A 19,272-nucleotide genomic window follows, 5' to 3' on the forward strand; every position below is an offset into this window, starting at 1 on the left:
GCAGATCTCTCTCATGGTGTATATCCTCCCCCAGGAAAACAAGCCAATCGGCACCAGCATCCTGCAGCTGTCTGTCATTGATCAGGACTCCTCCCATAACGGCCCGCCCTTTGACTTCTGCATCCTATCAGGAAATGAAGGCAGAGAGTTTGTGCTAGAGAAGGATGGAACACTGGTGGCCAACCAAGTGTTCAGGAGGGACCTGGCCACTGAATATGTTATTCAGATACAGGTAGAGTCAAACTGCTGGTTATCATCACTCCTACAGAGCTGCTGCTCAGTCTGTAGTGTCTATGAGTTAATGAATGCTTCTAAAACACAAATAACAGGAAGTGTGAAAAAGCAATTCACAATGACAGCCATTACCAAAAAAAAGGAAGAGCTTGTTCACTGTGGACAAATGGATACACATCATGTCTAGGTAGGTCTGTTTTTGTCAGTACACAAACATCTTTTAGAATTAGTCATTTGTGTCCTTCTGTGTCTCTGTGGACAGTATTTCCTTGCGGAGCTCCATTCCACATGAAATAGTTTCAGTGTCTTAATATGCTGGCTGTTTGGAGCTTTTGAAATATCTTTTTCATTGGAGGAATAAAAAGTTTTTTTTTTTTTAAAAGTTCAAGATTGCACATGAAGTGAGAAGAGACACAATGTAATTTTTAAAAGAGGAAATAACAATCATCTTCTCACTAATAAAAAGTTTAATTCATCAGCAAAAACAGTGCACCATTGCTCAACTCAAAACCTTGAGGGGTTTTGCAGCTACAGCTCTAATTGGTCTGGTACAAGCAGTAGGTCAGAGTGGCTAATGTTAGCTAGTGTCAGCAAACCCTACTTGCTGTGTAACTTGCTGAGTCAGTTTCCTGACTTGTGACTACTGTTATAATATGTTTTAGCATTTAGCTTTATCCCATAAGAATCACCTGTGGCTTCAATGGCTGCTGTTCAGCAAAAGTCTGAAGTTAAAGCACTGACACAAATTGAAACATTTACTGAAAGAAGTTGTGCTGTAATGGCTGTAAAAATGTTAGAGCTGAAAAGATTTAAAGTCTAAGTGCTGAATGAAGTTCAGCTATCAGTGCACTGAAAGCAGTGTAAAGTGTCATTAAAGCAGGAAACACCGAAGCAGCTGAAGCATCAGCTGAAGAGTTGTAGATAAAAGCAGGATTGAAGGAGATTTGATGAAAGGAGCTGGAATTTCAGAAACATGACAAAACTACCCTTTACTTATTTTGTTCACACAAAAGTTTAAATGGTTGAAGAAGGTGTTACATAACAACAAATTTTAATAGTGTTATAACATGTAATTAGAGCTATATAGATTTAAGTTTTAAGTAAAGATCTCAGGAAACCAGATGATGAACCAGATCCTGTAATAAAAAAGAGAAGAGAAATGTCACCAAACAGAGAAATTAACAAGTCATCTGTCTTTTCTTTTGATCTCCTTTCCTCTCCCTGTTCTGTTTCCTCCTCCCAGGTGACAGACTCAGGGAAGCCTCGCCTGTCTTCCTCCTCTACGCTGACTGTCAGGGTGATCGAGGAGAGCCTTCACCGGCCAGTGGCATTACCATTGGAGGTTCATATCGTCACTATGGAGGACGAATTTCCTGGTGGAGTGATTGGCCAGCTGCACGCAACTGACGCTGACCCTTACGATGCTCTAACCTTCGGCCATGCTCCCCCAGCCCAGCGCAGTCTCTTTAAGATCAGTCCTCGTGATGGGAAGATCATCGCCCTGGGTGGGTTGGATGCAGGCAGGTACTCCCTCAACGCCAGTGTTAGTGACGGACGCTTTGCTGTGCCTGTGCCCGTGAGTGTACATGTGGAACAGGCGACACCTGAGATGCTGCGTGAGGCGGTGACAGTGCGCTTTGAGAGTGTGGCACCACAAGACTTTGTGGCGTTGCACTTGAAGAGTGTGCTGAAGGTGCTTCAGCAGGCCGCTGCATCGCAGCAGCAGGACACCCTGCACCTGCTCAGTCTGCAGCCAGTAGGTGGGACGCAACAACTGGATATGCTCCTCACTGTGGAAACAGCGGGAGGCGGCTACTACAAAGCAGCTTACCTCACCCAGAAACTCAGCACATCGCGGCGGCAGCTGGAGGAGGTCCTGAGAGTGTCAGCTATCCTGGATAAGAACTGCTCGGGGCTAGAGTGTCGCGGGGCACAATGTGAACAAAGCATCATCCTAGACTCTCACAATCTGGCTACATACAGCACTCCACGGGTCAGCTTTGTCTCACCACGCTTCCACCGGACCTCACGCTGCACATGCAATGGTGAGTGACAGAATCTCGTATGTGTGGCTAAGTGCTAGAAGTCTGAAGTCTTACCCAGTATTCATATATTTAGTGTGTTCCAGACTTTTTTTTTAATTCTCTGAGTTTATCTTTCCCAGACAAACATATGTCCAGTTGCCTTCGATTCAATTTTCAAAGAGAGAACTATGACCTGGATGAATGAGAACATTCACAGACATATCTCTGAGTTTAGCCCACTAGAACACTGTGCTCCCAGAATACAGGTTTACTTGTGGTTTCTAGAGTCTCCAAATGTAGAATGGAGGCAGATCCTTCAGCTCTCAGGCTCCTCTACTGTGGAACCATCTACCAGTTTGGGTCTGGGAGGCAGACCCCCTCTCCATGTTTAAGAGGAGGCGGAAAACTTTCCTTATAGTTAGAACTGGCTCAGACTTTGCTTGAGTTATGCTGTCATAGGCCTTCCCATGGCCTGCTATAGGACTTCCCATGATTCATCACACTCCTCTCTTCTCCTCTTTCCCAGTGCTACAATTATTATGTATGTATTTTTACTTAGGCTGTCTCGCTGTCTTTATTTGTTTATCCTAATGATATTATTATTAAGTGGGTTTTCTTTCTTTCCGTGTGTGTGTGTATACAGATGCCAGCTGTGCTGTTCTATCGGAGCAGTGTGAGGACCAGCCATGTCCAGCAGACATGCAGTGTGTTTCAGTGGAGGCCACCAGAGGGCGATATGCATGCCAATGTCCACCAGGCAAACTGGGAGAGTGTGCAGGTGTGTGTGTCAGAGAGAAAAAGAAATAAACACAAAGTCTATACGAAGATTTTTAATGTATGAGAACAATGCATGCAATAACAACATATATATAGAAAAATGTATTTTTAATGTTTTTACTGTGTACCTGTGCTTTGTTCTGGGTGCAGGCCATTCGTCTCTGAGTTTCTCAGGTAACAGCTACATCAAGTACAGACTATCTGACCGGCTGCAGACCGAGCTGAAACTCAGCCTGAGGATCAGAACACTGCAGAGCAGAGGAATCATCATGTACACACACACTGAGCCCTGCACTGTTCTCAAGGTACACACACACACACACACACACAGGTGCAGGGCTAGACTCTTAGATTTTTAAGAGTTAATCTGTGCTCAATCACAAAGAGCATAAAACTGCTGCTCTGCCTTCTGCTTTCATTCTTCAAAGAACAAACAAATGAAAAACAAATGAATACATTTTTGTAAATTCAGGTTCAGTACAACTTGTCAGCCCCCTCAGTGCTGAGGTCATGAGAGACTCAAAGTGTAGGCATAAGCCTGACTCAGCTGAGAAACCATGAAATAGAACAAGGTAATTAAACACATTCAAACTTGCACATTGCAAACATTTTCTGCTTATACATGTGCCAGTTTTATGATGAAAACATGGGGCCAAGGCAGTGTGTAGTTGTTAGGCATAGCCATAGCTATTAATTAAGGGAAAGAAAACACTGAATACACTCTTTCCATGAAAATGATCCTAACAAGGGAACTGAACTGTTTGGTATGGGAGCGTGATAGCAGACACAGTACAAAAGATGATTTTTATTTAATACATTTCCTAATTTGTGTGTGTGTGTGTGTGTATGTGAGAACAGTTGGAGGATGGGAAGCTGTGGTTTCAGTTGGCCTGTGGCCTTGGCAGTGGTGGAGGCGGAGACAGTCCCAACATGTTAGGCATCTCTGGCCGTCGTATCAGTGATGGCAGCTGGCACACTGTGGCACTGGAGCTGAACCGCAACTTCAGCAGCCTGGCCCTGGATGACAGCTATGTTGAGCAACGGCGTGGACCACCACTCATACAACCACTAGCCCCAGACAGATCCATCTACTTTGGCGCACTGGTCAGTCCATGAGTTGCTGTTGCTTTCTAACTTTTGCATTGTCTGGAGTATAAAAACTGTTTGAAATAAATTGTCATCATGACAGTACACAGATGATACATGCAAATTTTCATGCAGATCACAGTTACAGCCTAAGAGTAATTTCATGTTTTTGCAACAAAAGCACCACCTAGTGGCTGAGTGGTGCCAAAATTGATACAGAGCCGAGGTGGAGCATGGAAAACTACTGAGCCAAGTTTCGTGGGAGTGATTGTTGGGAAGATACGTGACTGAAAAACAGTCTGAGTACATTTCGTTCAGTTTTCATATCTCGAGGGTGTCTTTGTTAGTTCACCTATGAATCGCTAACCTCTCTTTCTACAGGTGCAGCACCCCAACTCTCGTAGCCTCATGGACTCCCAGAAGGACCCAAGGGTGCTTGAAGGTTTCCAGGGCTGCCTGGACTCTGTCATGCTGAACAATAATGAACTGCCACTGCAGAACAAACGCTCACGGTATGCAGAGGTGGTTGGACTGACGGAGCTGAAGCTGGGCTGCATTCTCTACCCCGACGCCTGCCTGCAGCAGCCTTGCCGAAATGGAGCCACTTGCTCCAGCCTGCCCTCTGGTGGTGAGTAGCACAGCAGCCTTTTACTGGAACTGGGCAGTAGTAAATCGAAACCTGAGGTCCATTCCTGCTGCCCAAAACTTAAAATGTTTAATATTGGCACACATGTCAGAACTGGCCAAGCCTAAAAACACAGATTAAAGAAAAACAGATTTGCAAACGTTTTATGTCCTCAAATGAATAAGTTAGATAATCGTTTAAGCATAACCTGAGACAGTTCATGTTGGTTTGGGTCTTTTTGTAGGACTTGATACTGTATGCTGGACTTACTTTTAAAGGCCTAACTGTTCTAACAACAGCTCTAGAAGAATTTGAAGCAACTTTAAAGGACTGAAAATTCCAGATTCATCATCGTCACCAACGAACAATCCCAGCTAACTTTTATTTACTTCCTGAGCAAGACCAGGTAAATAAGAAGTTACTGAGGTAGACTGTGATCAGCTGGCAGATGGTTGGAATCCCTACAGTGAGGGGGTAAAGTGAATTCACCAGCTACAGTGCTAGCATGCAGAGTTCCCAGCAGAGGTGTGTGTTTGTTGTAAGGCTACAGGACCAACAGGCCTGACTGAACACTGTTGTGAGACTTCCCACGTGCAACATGTTCCTCATTTACACTGTGCATTAGTGTGCCTTTGTGTATTTGTGTGTGTCTTCATTATGCTGTGTGGGTGTGTTTATGTGATTTCCCAGATGTGTGTGTGTGTGTTTTGGCCAAGCAGTATTGTAAACGGTGCACTAACCGCTCTGAATTTTGAATGAAGTCAATGTCCTTGCCCCCCCCCCCCCTCCCTTTCTGTCTGCCAGGGTTCTCATGTAGCTGTAACCCCCAGTACACCGGGGGGCGCTGTGAGATGGAGATAACAGCATGTGTTCCCAACCCATGTCAGAACGGTGGAGTGTGTAAGCCCATCGGCAACGCCTTCCTCTGCAGCTGCAGGAGAGGCTTCAAGGGCCTGATGTAAGTTCCAGTCCAAACATACTAATCTGAACTGAAAGTCTCTAAAGAAAATTCACCCACTTTCTGAGAAAATACATGTTGTTACCCACCTCTAGTATCTCTCCGTGCAGATAGTCTTGGTTTTACTTGTCCAGGTTTGGAGATTCAGTATTTGTCTCACAGATTTCTGCCTCCACCCAGATACAGATGTGATGGAGTATAAACTGAACTGCTCTCTGGAAGACCATATTTAGGAAATTCAGTAGCAGTGTGTTTTTCCAAGAGTGGAACTACTTTCTGAGTAAGAAACAATGCCTTTGAAAACTGCTGACAGTGTGTTCTGTGGATTATTCAGGGTATCAGGGAGACTGATTCTGGGACAAAATGTTGCAGTTATTGATTTGAGTGAAAATCCATTGATATCTACTGTTTATGGATGGTGGCAAAATATCAGATAATTCTGATTTTAGTAAGAAGAAAGTAAACTGTCTGCATAACTGGATACCAAATAGGTGGGGCAGTTTTAGTGAACTGGCCCTGTAAAGCCTGTTAAGGCTGTCAGAAGGCTGCTGAAGCCTTAAACTGCCCCTCAACTAGGTTTAATATTAGGAAAGATCATTTTTCCTCACTCTGACAGTATGATACATATATTTCCTGTAATCTGATGTATGGAAACATGTTAAACCCAAATTCAGGCATCATTACACATTTCCCCAAAATTCAACCCCTTATGTCTTTGGATATCTGGAGATCTCCAATTAAATGAAAGTTTTTTTTTCCTGAATACTGCTTGCAGAGAAAGCTTTTCTCTTGATAAAAGTTTTGATCTGGTTTCAGTCACTCCAGAGCTCAGAACATTTATATCATTTTACTTTAAAAAACTTTGTTCTCTATGAAGTTGTGATCTCACATTTTGAACATAATCTTTTATTGCAAACACTGTTCATGGCCACAGGGAGGCAGTAAATAATAACAGTTCAACATCTTATTCTCTTGCTTCCTCCAACACAACACTTAATCCCGTCACATTTCCCAGATGCCATTAAAATTCCTGTGCTGTCAAAGTAAATGCAGTGTGACAGCTGACAGCATAGAAGAACAAACTGATGAATTGAATCATGCTCTGTGTCACACACACACGCGCACATACTGTATACGCACTACAATTACACACAAGCTGATTAACTTACTTCATCAAAGCCTGATTCTTTGTGAATTGAGATCTGAAGAAGTTTTATAAGTGAATCCTAATCCTCTTCTTCCATCTGAAGAATTGAGGGGAATAAACCAGGAGGAGGCGACTCAGATCTGTAAATGTCCCACAGCATAAAATGCATCATGTCTCTGGTCTTCCACCTACGGTGCACCCTGGAAACATACTCACTTTGTAGCCTCTTAATGCAGCAGCAGCCTGTATCGCTCTGCTAACACAATCATACCAACAATATGACGCTCTGTCTGTCTGCTGACCCATGATGCAAAATCCTGTCTTTCCAAACTTTTTAAAACGTCCATCTCTGACCATCATGATCAGATTAACTATTTAAGGGAAACTGAGGAAATAATTTGCTGTTGGTCTCAGACTGACACCAACCTCACCCCCACCCCCACCATACAGCCCTCTGTTCGGTTTGTGTGTCAAGTGTAGAGCTTGAGTCAGGAAAGCTGAAACTAGCTTAGCATACAGACTGGGAGTAGAAGAAACAGCTGACCCGTTTCTGTTCAAATGCGGTAGTTGTGTTATTTACATGATATTGGTCTTTAACCGGTACATAGACAGAAATGTAAAAATATTAGTTTGTAGTTTTAAGGACACATACTAAAAATATTTCTTGCGTGAACAACAGTGTATCCATCCACTCAGTATTTCTGTGCAGAATTCCAAGTATAGCACAGGTTTCCAGGGAGAGCAGGTTCTGGTTTTGGTCTTTGCACAGGCACAATAGTACCAGACCTGACTGTGACAACAAGACTCCAGGAGGCTGCATACAGTCACTGTTTTTCACTAAGAAGTAGTACACTAGTAGTTTGTTAGTGTTCAGAGAAAACAATTAAGATACAACAAGATCATTAGTGAGTATTTGTGTACTGGGTATTTTCTGCTGAGCTGGGGTAACCATCAGCTCATCTCGCAAAGAAAGCCAATAAACACATTTCCCAAAATCAAAATCCAGCACAGCAAATTTGGTATTTTTGGGAACTCTGGGATCTCTGCTCAATTTGAAATATAATTTTGTTTCTTCGTGGAGCTTGTGTAATGACTGACCCACTGATGTGATCCACCTGGGAGCAGGTTTTTGACCAGTCCAAAGCTCTTGATATTCTGTCATCTCAAACTTTTCTTTTCCCCTCTTTCTGCCATCCCTCCATCTTGCAGCTGTGAGGAGGATGTGAACGAATGCGACCGCAGCAATCCAGAGGGTGAGTGTGAGAACGGTGGTGTCTGTGTCAACACCCACGGTTCCTTCTACTGTAACTGCACGGCAGGCTTCGTGGGCCAGCGCTGCAGCCTGCGGCCTGTCGTCGTCCCCAACATGCAGGCGGGTCACGCTGTGGTTGGCAAAGAGGAGCTGATCGGCATCGCTGTGGTGCTTTTTGTCATCATCACACTCATCATCCTCTTCATTGCTTTCCGCAAGAAGGTTTTCCAGAAGAACTACTCGCGGAACAACTTGTCTATGGTCCAAGACCCAGCCACTGCGGCACTCCTCAACAAGGCCAATGGTGTTCAGTTTAAGACCCTACACTGCACACCAGGAGACCCTCTCAACCTATACGCAGACCCGGGACTGGGGCCCACTGTGGTGGGAGGGAGTGTGATGATGGGACCTCCACAGGTCCCTGTGAGGCCCATGGCATACACGCCCTGTTTCCAAGGAGACCCACGCTCCACACTGGAGAAGATGGTAGATGGGCGAAGTGTGGAGCATACAGAGATGAGCACCTTTCACCCAGAGTCGCCACGGATCCTGTCAGGAACCACCAGGAGGGGGGTTGTAGTGTGCAGTGTGGCCCCCAACCTGCCACCTGTGTCACCCTGTCGCTCAGACTGTGACTCCATACGCAAGAGCCCATGGGACAGTGATGAGGGTGAGTGTGTGACCAAAAGATACACAGAATGTTAATGAAGTAATATGATGTGGAGATACATAATGTTTATGTGAATACCATAGAGGTTCAGTACATGTATTATGGAGGTATTCGGAACCAATATCAAACTGCACACAAACGTACCCTACAATCCAAATCCAAAGAAAACATGGTCCCAGCACATTTCAGGAACAGTTTTTTTTTTTATCTGTAATTTGTGGTATGTGTAATGTCAATATTTTGAGCATGGAAGTTCAGTTCTGGCAAGGGGTGTCATGATCAAGTGTTTTTTTGGCCCAGATCCTGATCCAAGTCCTTTAAGATCAGGTGTCTGTTGAGTCGCATCCAATGTTTTTTTTAAATGACACAGCTGGCCAGTGCACGCTCAACTACAACCTGAAAATGAGATGAAATATAAGAGAATTCATCCCAAATAGATTTATTCTGAGTCAAAGAGGCTCAGTAAATGAAGAAAGAATAGTTATTACATTATCATCTGTAGGGGGCAGACAAACCTGACAGCACACAACTTTGATTTTAGCCTGTTATCAAGTTATTCACAGAATTAACGTTAGATACTGACAGCTGATATGATCTGCTGCCGGAGGTGTTTGTCATTGTAACCAGTGAAAGCTGCAGTCAGTAAAGGCTAAAAATGACAAGCTGCTAACTGAGAGAGGAGAAATAAAAGATTAGATAATAAATTTGTCACTGCACAGTGAATCTGTGTGAGTTCAGAGTCACTCACAGTGACGCACTCTTAATTTGATGCACTTTAGAGAGCAACTGTCAGAATGAAGAACAGTTTTGCAGCCTCTGTACAACCTTGTCAGGCTGCCTTCATTTTTTTACTGATACTTTTTTGAGTTCTGTCCTGTTTGTACTGGGTCTGTGCTGATATGGATTGCTTCCAGGAAATAGCCACAGCCTCACTGACATAATCTGTCATTTGAACTGTAATGAGCTGTTTCAAAACTATAAGCACATTTGAAGTAGTTCATTGTGTGGTCCAGCAGAGGGTGTCCTTAAACTTCACTACCAGCTTGACCTATTGCTGCTGTGCAATCAGTAAACCAAGCTAATCAGTAAAAAACAGTGGAGGATAGTAGCAAACAAACAAAGATGACTGTGACTGTTTGCTGACTGTGAAAAGCGGTGGCTTAAATCTGAGGACTCATCCGCTAGCTTGTCAATTGAGGCATCGGAGGCACCAGAAACAAGTAGAGCAGGCTGCCCATACAGTTTCCCACACTTATCCTCTGGACTTCTGCCAAAAGCTGAAAAAACACAGATAAGTACAGATACAGTAGTATAGATTGCGTTTACTGTCGTCTGAACTTGATTGTTTTGGGGAAAAAAAAACAAAACCAGCACTACTGCAAACATGTACACTTGACTCAACTCAGTGTCAGTATTACAAACTCCTGTACATACACACCGGCCTTTGCTGATGTTTTGCGTCATAGATTAAAAACTTTAACCAGATAGATTCTTATTTCTGCGACTAGTATAGAACACAGAGCATGCATAATTGCAATTTTTCATATTGTATACATCGTCATCGCTTCAGCTCCTCAATAGGCAGCTTTTCTATATTTGCTATCCGGCCCCCTTCACCCTCTGATCTCTCCCCGCAGGCAAAATGGTTGATATGGCAGAGGAAGTTACATGTTTCTCAGGGAGCAACAAAGGCAGTAACTCAGAGGTCCAATCACTGAGCTCCTTCCAGTCTGACTCCTGTGATGACAATGGTAAGACACATTACAAGGTTCAGGCTTCTCAGAATGTTTGTTTGTTTGTTTGTTTTTAATGTGTTTATTTTAAAATGCTTTTTTGCTTATTTATTATTTGGTTACTTAGAGTGTCTCTGTCTAACATTTTAAAACTTTGCTCATCAGGGTCCATGTAAAACCAATGCTATCCTTCACACTTGGGTTTCATAGATTTGTGAGAAAAAGTTTGGGTAATTATTTACAAGTGGCTTAGATTGTTTACTTCAAAAATGCTGCATTAGCTGACAGCAGAATAAAGATATTGCTTGAACACTACCCTTTAAATCTCTTGAACTTCAATAGAGAGGCAAATACAGTCCTCTACTTCAAACAAGAAAAAGGAAAAAATAAGACATTTTCATATGCCTACTGCTTAACAAACAGAAGTCCAATAGAAGAACAGGCGGAATCACTTAGTTAGGCTCAGTAGCAGTGGTCAGATGGCCATGTTTACCTGGGTCTCTGCAGGAGTGTAAGAAAGGGAGAGCACAAAAAGAGCTAACAGCCCATCACCTAGACATCACCTAATCACCTAAACCGTCCACAGGAGCAACTGAGCACTCCATGATATATGGATATGAAGCCCTGTACACCATGTTTGTACTCCCCAGAACACAAGTAAAATTCAATCGTCCAAATTCACAGCAATGGGAGGATGCATAAAGACAGTTGGGACAGTTGGCCTACATCACTAGCTCAACTGGTCTGATAACCTTTAGTCTGTGCCTTCAGCCAAACCAATATGGCAGCAACAAATATCAGATTTAGACTGTGAGACAGACCAAAGATCTTTCAAAAAGAATGAAATCATATGTCTAAAACCAGTGACATTAATGTCACTGGTGGATTAGCAGAGGTCTACTGAGACAAGACTATTGTGTCCTGGGATGGACACCAATGGTCCAGTCATTTCAGGAAATGGCTCCTGAGAAGATCTGCCGGTTTTGCGTTTTTGACTTATTCAAAAACTAAACATTTAATTTCTTGCCTAAGGAAGTCAAAACTAAATTTGGTGGGTGTGCTGCCCTTTGCCATCACCACTAACCAGTACAAAATCAGAAAAAAATCGGCAGAGCAGCAAACCCTCTGGCATTTGGACTATACTTAGCTAAGTACAGACTCAGAATTGTGACAGCATTTGAGCTGTGATGAGGAACCACATGAAGTCCAGAAAGGAATGCAGTTTGAGACCAATAGTATGTTGACTCAAACTCAAGTAATGACTCGAGTCACAAAGACTATACTGTAGATATAACTTGTTCACCGAGGATGAGCACTGTTGTATCCTCTATCACCGACATTAGGTCAAAGGTTCCAGTGGACAGACTTCACTGAATTTTGTTGAGCAAATTCATGTTTAGGAGGCTGTAAACTGCTGCTTTTAATAAAGCCGTCGTCAGTCCTGGAAGTTCAGGACTGACCATGCAACCCACAGTCATGCATGTGGCTGCAGTATCCTCACTTCCATTCTAGCTAAGGACCTTTGCTGTGAGTCATACACCAGCCCTCTCTCTCTCATGGTTTCCTGACTGTAGGAATGAATTTCCGAGTTTCACAAACTTTTTCTCTCAACGTGATACAATATGATTTCTCAACAGCACCATTGTAAGCATTCTCGAAGAGGCTAAGGGATTTTGACAGCTTCACAGTGTGGTGTTAGTGGTTGTGGCCTTTGTGCTGGAGTTGTGTATTTGGTTTTGTGTTTCATTTTCATTGCATTGTGCTGTTCTCACTAGATTTTATTTGCAATCCATCAGATTCAGTTTTACTTTTCAGAATGATCATAATTCAAAAATGGCAGCTTTTTTTTTGCCCCTAACCATCACTTGATTAAATATGTGAACTTTTGCGTCAGCCATATTAACACTGCTGCCATTGCCATTCCTGTGCTTGCTGAAGTCTGACTGTCGTCATCAGATGAGAAAGTGTCTGCACTTAAATGACAGAAAGCAGCAGAAATGTTTTAGTGTTACTGGCCTTTTGCTTTTATGTTGTTTTGTTCTCATGTGGCTTTATGGCATTTTTGAATTTCATTTTCTGTGTTTAGTAGTGTAAACTATCTCCATAAACAGTGGGGTCCAAAGCTCTGAGACCACTTTCCACTTGAATGGAAAGATGGTCTCAGACTTAACAGTGTTGTGTTTAAATTGCCCCCAAACATCAAAATCAGCAAGAAGTCTTGATCGTGTGTGAGGCAGACCAGGCAATCCTATCTGCAGCTGTAAGCAATGCCACAGGTGTGATAGGAGACCCCTGACCAGCACCATGATGAGCATTTTTCACTTTGAATGACTGTATTTCAAATCTTACCTCCTCCTTTTTTCCTTCCACAAGCCTCCATAGTGACTGTCATTCGACTGGTCAATGATGCAGTCGACACAATCGAAAGTGAAGGTACCATGTCTCATCCACTTTGTGTCTCTCCTCTCACTCTTTTCTCTTATCTCGGTTTTCACATTGGAGTACCTCTACTGAACGAGGTGTCTTCATTTATATACTTAAGCTAAACACGCTCATACTGTGTGTGAAATACAGTCTCTTTAAGTAAGTGAACCCCTTTGGACACCATACATAGATTTGCTGCCAACACATGCAGGCTTATGTTTCCAGATTATTTCTTTTCTCCTTACTCACACGTTCTCACAGTCAGTGATTAATCAGTCCAGGCTGGTGTCTGTTCCATTAGAACAGTGATGGCTAACAGTGATCCACTGAGAGCCGACAGTCTGCAGGTTTTCATTCTAACTGATCACCTCAGTAGGTGATTTCACTGATGAGTCCTCACTTCTACTCAGTGAGTCTTTGGTTGGGATGAAAACCTGCAGGTGATTGACTCTTCTGAGCACAAGATTTTTGATGAGGTGCTTTTTCACACTGTCACTTCTGAGTAAGTATCAATAAAATTAAATTGGTATAGTTACAAATACACTGAAGAGAGCCCACAGCACCGCCAACTTAAATGTTCTTCTATCCTGTAAGACTACATTAGAAATGTAGACACGCTCACAATCCAGTGCTAAAGGCCTCAGTGTTATGTTGTTCTTCCATCTGACAGTGTCAGTCATGGACCAAGGTCAAACCAACAACAGAGGTGATTACCAGCCCCTCCTATTCGACCCCACCCCTTCCTATCCATCTATCCCTCTACCCATCTAATCATCTGCAGTGAGTAGACAAAATAAGCATTTTTCAACTTGGAGCCATGCTGAAGCTCACATTGTTGCTGATTTCCGGACATATTTTCTAACTGACAAATGATGCTAATTATCATTATCAGATTGATCAAATCAGTTCTGAGCAGAGACAGTTACGTCAGGAAGACTCTCCCCTACTTCTTCAGTCAATACCTGTGCAAACCTGCAAATGTCCACCAAAGACACCAAAAGGGTAAAAACAGATCAGCTTTGTGCAGATAGTGGAGAGGAGACAAAACAATCTGGCTTCCCATTCGATAGAGTGTTATTGTCCCTTGCAACTGCAGTACAACCAGAAAATGAGCTGGTCATTCAATAACATTTAAAACAGCGACATTTTGGAGAGAAATCAGTCAATTTAAATGGAATAACTGCAACCTAGAGCAAAATAAATCAGAGATACTCTTGTGCAAATAGAATTTGGTGACTTGGCATGCATAAACAAACAATGCAGGTTTTTGTTAATGTTTTATGAGACAGGAATTCAACACATCTTTAGAATTCAAAGGATACACACAATGAGCTTTGGTGACTTACACTGAATGTAAACCTAACTTAACTTTGCCAGGACATTTGATTTTGCTCTGTCTAGAGAATTATACATCACAACACACACAGAGTCTCTCAGTTCAGCAGAACAGCTCACCATTGCCTTATAACAACAGGCAGCAGCTTCATTCATCTTCAAAACTTTCCATCATTGTTGTTTCTGCTGACGTGTCTACCCTGTCTGCTCCTACACTGCCCCTGCTGTTCATGTGCAAATTGCATCTCGAGGACATGTTGCGTTAATTTCTGATGACGTGAACAACCCACACTCCAAGCGGACGTTACGTTAGATAAAAGAGCCAGTCATCACACACATAAACGCATAGTTAAACGCCAGTATATTTCCAGCCTTACGCCTAAAGCTACCACTCCTCTCATCTTTCTAATCTCATCTTTTACTCTGAGCTCCTAAACCTGAAGCCAGTGTCCAGCCTCTTACCTTGCTCCACCATCAGCAACATCAAAACTCCATCTACAACAAGATGGCCATAAGAGTTCATTTTCCAAATATTTGTCAGGCCCATAGTCTTGTATTGACACCAGATAGAGTCAAATCAAATCTTCAAGAAACCCTTTTCATCTTCAAGCTGGATGGTCCTTACTAAAATTATTTTGTCTACCCCCTGTATCTTTCTACCACTCCATACTTCACTCATCCTCCTTCCTGGTCAGAGCTTTTTGTGTGTGTGTGTGTGTGTGTGTGTGCAGTTTGATTTGATGCCCTCCTTGTGCCCCAGCCACTCTTAATGTTTAGCTGACTTAGCAGCCCAGGGCACTCAGCTACAACCCGCCCCTTTTTGCCTGCCACCTCTCACCCTGCTGCATCCTGCCATACCACTTTGTTTGGATTTTTATCTCCAGCCCAGTGATGGTATTGTTCCAGTTGTTGCTTGATGAAGTATTCACGGCCTCAGCCTTCCGATGGTTTGTGTTCTGCTTCGATGCATGGATGTCTTTTGTTTGATTTGTCATTGCTGTTCTTTTAACTTCACTCTCCTCAATGAAATATACCTTCAGTTCAGTTAATCTGCAGAATTCTTGGTAGATTGTCTTTTTGGTCAGCTAGACCTTTGTGATCAGAATCATCATTCATGCTGTCAGTAGATTGTTGGCTCCATAGCTCAATGTGAACACCACAGCATAGCTGAAACGGGTGTTTCATTTTAAGACAGAACACGATCTAATGGCTGAAGAAGTTTCTCCCTTTCCAAAAGCTCTGCCACATGTGACGTGTGAAATGCAGGCTTGTTTTGCATGAATTTGAAGAAGACAAACAATGTATTGTAATGTAGGACTGCACAAAATTCATTGATTGTCTACCACTTCCTCTTCATCACTGAGACACCAGAAAATCATTATACTTCAGACCGGATGTGAACTGCAGTCATCTGTGTCAGGTCACAGTCAGAAGCCCAGCCCTTTCCCACAGCATCTTTGCTACTTATGCCTTCCACAATACGTCACTTCTCAGGAAAATGTAAAATGTAAAAATAGGGTGACTGACTACTCCTGTCAGGAGAGTCTTGCTGTGGTTGCAGAAATGGGACAGCTACTTAGCTGATTGATTACAGGCTTAATCATTGTATTCATACTGCATATTTAAGTATTTGCATGTGGAGCCAGCAACCCACAGACGACACGTAGATGTTTTTTATCACTTGGCTACGATGACCAACAGCCAAATCTTCCAGCTATTTAGTGTATCCCTCTAACATCCAGAATCAAATGTTGCTGTGTTTTGAGGCCTTTAACGTGACTTGAGTGCTGCAGTTTTTCATGATGATCTCAGCATGCTGTGACACCTGTGACCCCAACCCTCAAAGGCTCCTATTGTGCATGTTACATACCCTCCAAAGACCTAACGTTTTCTGTACAGGTTGTGCCATGTCATGTACTTTACCTTCAACACTTCTGTGCATTGTTGATGTTAATGAGTTCAGTGTGCCTGGTGCATACTCAAAGCATGTCTGCTGTGCAGCTCTACATTGTGGAGGCCAGTTTGTTGGCTTAGCCAAATAGGGGGCTGTTGATTTTCACTGTGCTGATTGTTATTAACCATCTCCCCTTCTGCTGTCCAGCATATCACTGGGACACTTCAGACTGGATGCCGAGCACCAGGCTGTCAGACATTGAAGAGGTGCCAGCTTATGAGGCAGGACCTGGCAGTGAAGTAGCAGGCTCAGCTCCCCATCTTGAAGGAGGCACCCGTGAACTGGAGTCAGACTACTACCTGGGGGGATACGACATCGACAACGACTACCCCCCTCCGCATGAAGAAGAGTTCTTGAACCAAGACCAGCTGCCACCTCCGCTACCCACAGGCGAGGACTACCCCGAGCCCTACACGCTGCTGCCTGCCAACCCACCGGTCTCCAAGGAAAGCACCCTGAGCTCTGGCAGCACCGGGCATCATCATGCCAGGCCACACTTTCACCCCAGCCAATACCTGCCTCCCCACCAACTGCCCCTAGGGGAGGCGCCCCATGGGGACTTCAGTACTTGTGGGGTAACCCCAGGAAATGGAGATACTGATGACTCTGTGTCACTAAACATTCGACTGTCTGTTGGCGCATCATCAGCCTCAGACATGTCGGCTCCCTGTGGGCTGGATGACTCTGAACATGGCAGCGACTTTGACAGTATGGATGAGCTTCGTCGAGGGGTGACCATCACCACTGACTCACAGCAGCAGACTGAGGTGTGATTGATTGACCAGTACAGCGATGCTGTGCGGTCTACAATGGGCCAGAAGGAGCATAAGATTAGAGCAGATGTTAGGAGATGCACAAGCGGCTGTTATCACAGGGGAAGAAATGTTTTGTCAGGAATTCTAGGTACTGCTACAACCATATATCAGAATGACCTTAAAACCACAAATTTAAAACAGCATTTCACTTGTTGAAGTATTATACTCCCATGCAGCTCCTTCCAGAAATAGGAGTATTAAGTTTTACAGTAACATGAACAACAGACGTGTTGTCAGTCCTGTCCTCACAGTGCAGAACTGGCCTGTACAGGTTGTCATTTGTGATGTGAAAAGAATGAGATAGAGAATGTGAATGAGAAAGACTAATCAAAAAGAGACTGAAATTTACAGGTGTGGTAGAGAAAATTTTAATAAGAGAAGGAACAGTCATGAAAGTGGAAGGGTTGTTTGGTTCCCTGCTCCTTCACACAAGCCCATCAGACCACTTCTTTCTAAAAAAAAAAAAGACACAAATCCCCATTTTCCCTTTTTTTCTCCTTGGATTTGTAAATTTTGTAGTGCTCTGAGCTTGTACAGACTTTGTAAAATAGTATGACCTTACAGGTGAATAAGTATGAAACAATGTTCTGGCCACATTTCAAAAAGCCATTTATTTGTTTTGATGTGGAATGTGCTTGCTCCTTTCCCCGAAATATCAAGCCCCCCATCAAGCCATGACATTTCAGCAGTCCACCCTCATTAGCCCAAAATGTCCAACGTGTCATTGATCTTTCATCTTTCTTTTTGTTGTGTGGAAGCTAAAAACTGCTGTAGTTGCTAATGTATTTTAAGACCTGTTATCTCAAGATCACAAATCATCTTATCAAAGTTATCTCCAGATAAGACACAGTATTTATATATAGTCTTTACGGACTATTATCCTAGGATAGTATATAAGATCCGAATCACACCCAAAACTGACTAACAGTCAGAGAAAATGTGGGCATCACTAAAACATAGTGTGTTATGTTGCAAAAATTATATAATTAAGACGTAATCAGGGGCAAATAGTTTATCTTCAGATACGAAGATAGTCCATCATTAGTAATGTTAAGACCACAAATGTTAGCAACCACAGCTACTCTTAGCTTCAGTCATTTTGTTTTGTGGAATTGCTTTGTCTATGTTGCACTAGTGATTTGGTTTTGGCTTGTCATAATGTTTTTGATGAAATTTTGTACTTGTATTGGATACTATGTAATTTCCGAGAAGAAAACCTTGCCTAGCAAAAATAACCGAAACACCAGCTGCATTATTAGCCTGAGCCAATACCCAGCTCCTATTTGTTTTTCCTCCATTTGTTTGATGAGTTTAATGTTGTCACACATTATTTCCAAAAAGTCAAGTTGGGCAGACACATTTTTAGTGATATTGCATTCCAGTGTTTTGCGTTTACTTTGTAGCATCGTCACCACGTCTGCAGACAGAAGTCAAGCCCTTATCCAGGTCACTAATGGCTTAGTTTCCATCTGATCCCCAGGACAGACAGCATATCCCACTGCTTCAGATCGTCACTGTATTGTACAATAATCTGCCTGATTCACTCGGGCATGCAGCTCCTTTTTTCATTGTAAAAGATGTATGTTTGTGTTTAAATCTCTGTACAGTTGTATATAGCTAGATTGTTAAAATGCAGATTTTGTAGATATGGAATTGCAATCCTGAACTGCCTTTGAGGGTTTTTTTTTTGTTGTTGTTTTTTTTTGACTGTTTGATGTGAATGTGGACAATAAGAGACTGTGGAATATTAATTGTTTTCACGTCATTCCTCCTCTGCCACTGACTCTTGGCCCAGTTGTTTTTACTCTTTTAGCTTTGCTTTTTACACATGAATGCCGTTTCAATACTATAGGTGAATTTTTGCACAGTATTAAATCCAGGCATTTACATCCCAGCAGATGTTTTGTATTTTGTTTTGCTAAAACATTTTTATGGTAATGAGGGAAGTTTTTTGTAGATTTCTTTCATCTGGAATGTTTTGTTTTTAATGTTCTCTTCAGGTCTGTTTGTTTTCTAAGACATTAGGCAGTGTCAAAAATATGTCCCCCTATCTGGAGAAACTGAGTGTACAATGTGAGTGCTTTTATTTTTTACTTTTTTTTTAAATTCAGTGCAAAAAATAAAAACGTTCTTGCTCACCATGTCAAATGCTCTCAATTCTGAGATAAATCCCCTGACAGATCATCACAGCTGTTTTCACTGGCTGCCATCTAAAATTCTTCTTGATAATACTTTGTA

General features: G+C 42.7%; 1 protein-coding gene across 4 annotated transcripts in view; it reads left to right on the top strand.

Annotated features, from left to right (window-relative positions):
- The window catches only part of fat3a (FAT atypical cadherin 3a), a 92,213-nt gene extending 74,679 nt beyond the window's left edge, over nt 1-17,534 (top strand). For 3 of the 4 annotated variants that reach the window (XM_041046149.1, XM_041046150.1, XM_041046151.1), the window contains exons 19-30: nt 35-232; nt 1,478-2,279; nt 2,902-3,036; nt 3,186-3,340; nt 3,894-4,139; nt 4,503-4,749; nt 5,551-5,704; nt 8,061-8,773; nt 10,411-10,524; nt 12,880-12,939; nt 13,601-13,636; nt 16,367-17,534. In XM_041046149.1, the coding sequence (XP_040902083.1) occupies nt 35-232; nt 1,478-2,279; nt 2,902-3,036; nt 3,186-3,340; nt 3,894-4,139; nt 4,503-4,749; nt 5,551-5,704; nt 8,061-8,773; nt 10,411-10,524; nt 12,880-12,939; nt 13,601-13,636; nt 16,367-16,992 (3,486 nt within the window). In that variant the 3' untranslated portion in view covers nt 16,993-17,534. The remainder of the gene's footprint in view (nt 1-34; nt 233-1,477; nt 2,280-2,901; nt 3,037-3,185; nt 3,341-3,893; nt 4,140-4,502; nt 4,750-5,550; nt 5,705-8,060; nt 8,774-10,410; nt 10,525-12,879; nt 12,940-13,600; nt 13,637-16,366) is intronic. The other variant, XM_041046152.1, reaches the window with a different exon arrangement.
- The last annotated feature ends 1,738 nt before the right edge of the window (nt 17,535-19,272 follow it).

The sequence above is a fragment of the Toxotes jaculatrix genome, chromosome 9, assembly GCF_017976425.1.
Source record: "Toxotes jaculatrix isolate fToxJac2 chromosome 9, fToxJac2.pri, whole genome shotgun sequence".
Lineage (NCBI taxonomy): Eukaryota > Metazoa > Chordata > Actinopteri > Toxotidae > Toxotes > Toxotes jaculatrix.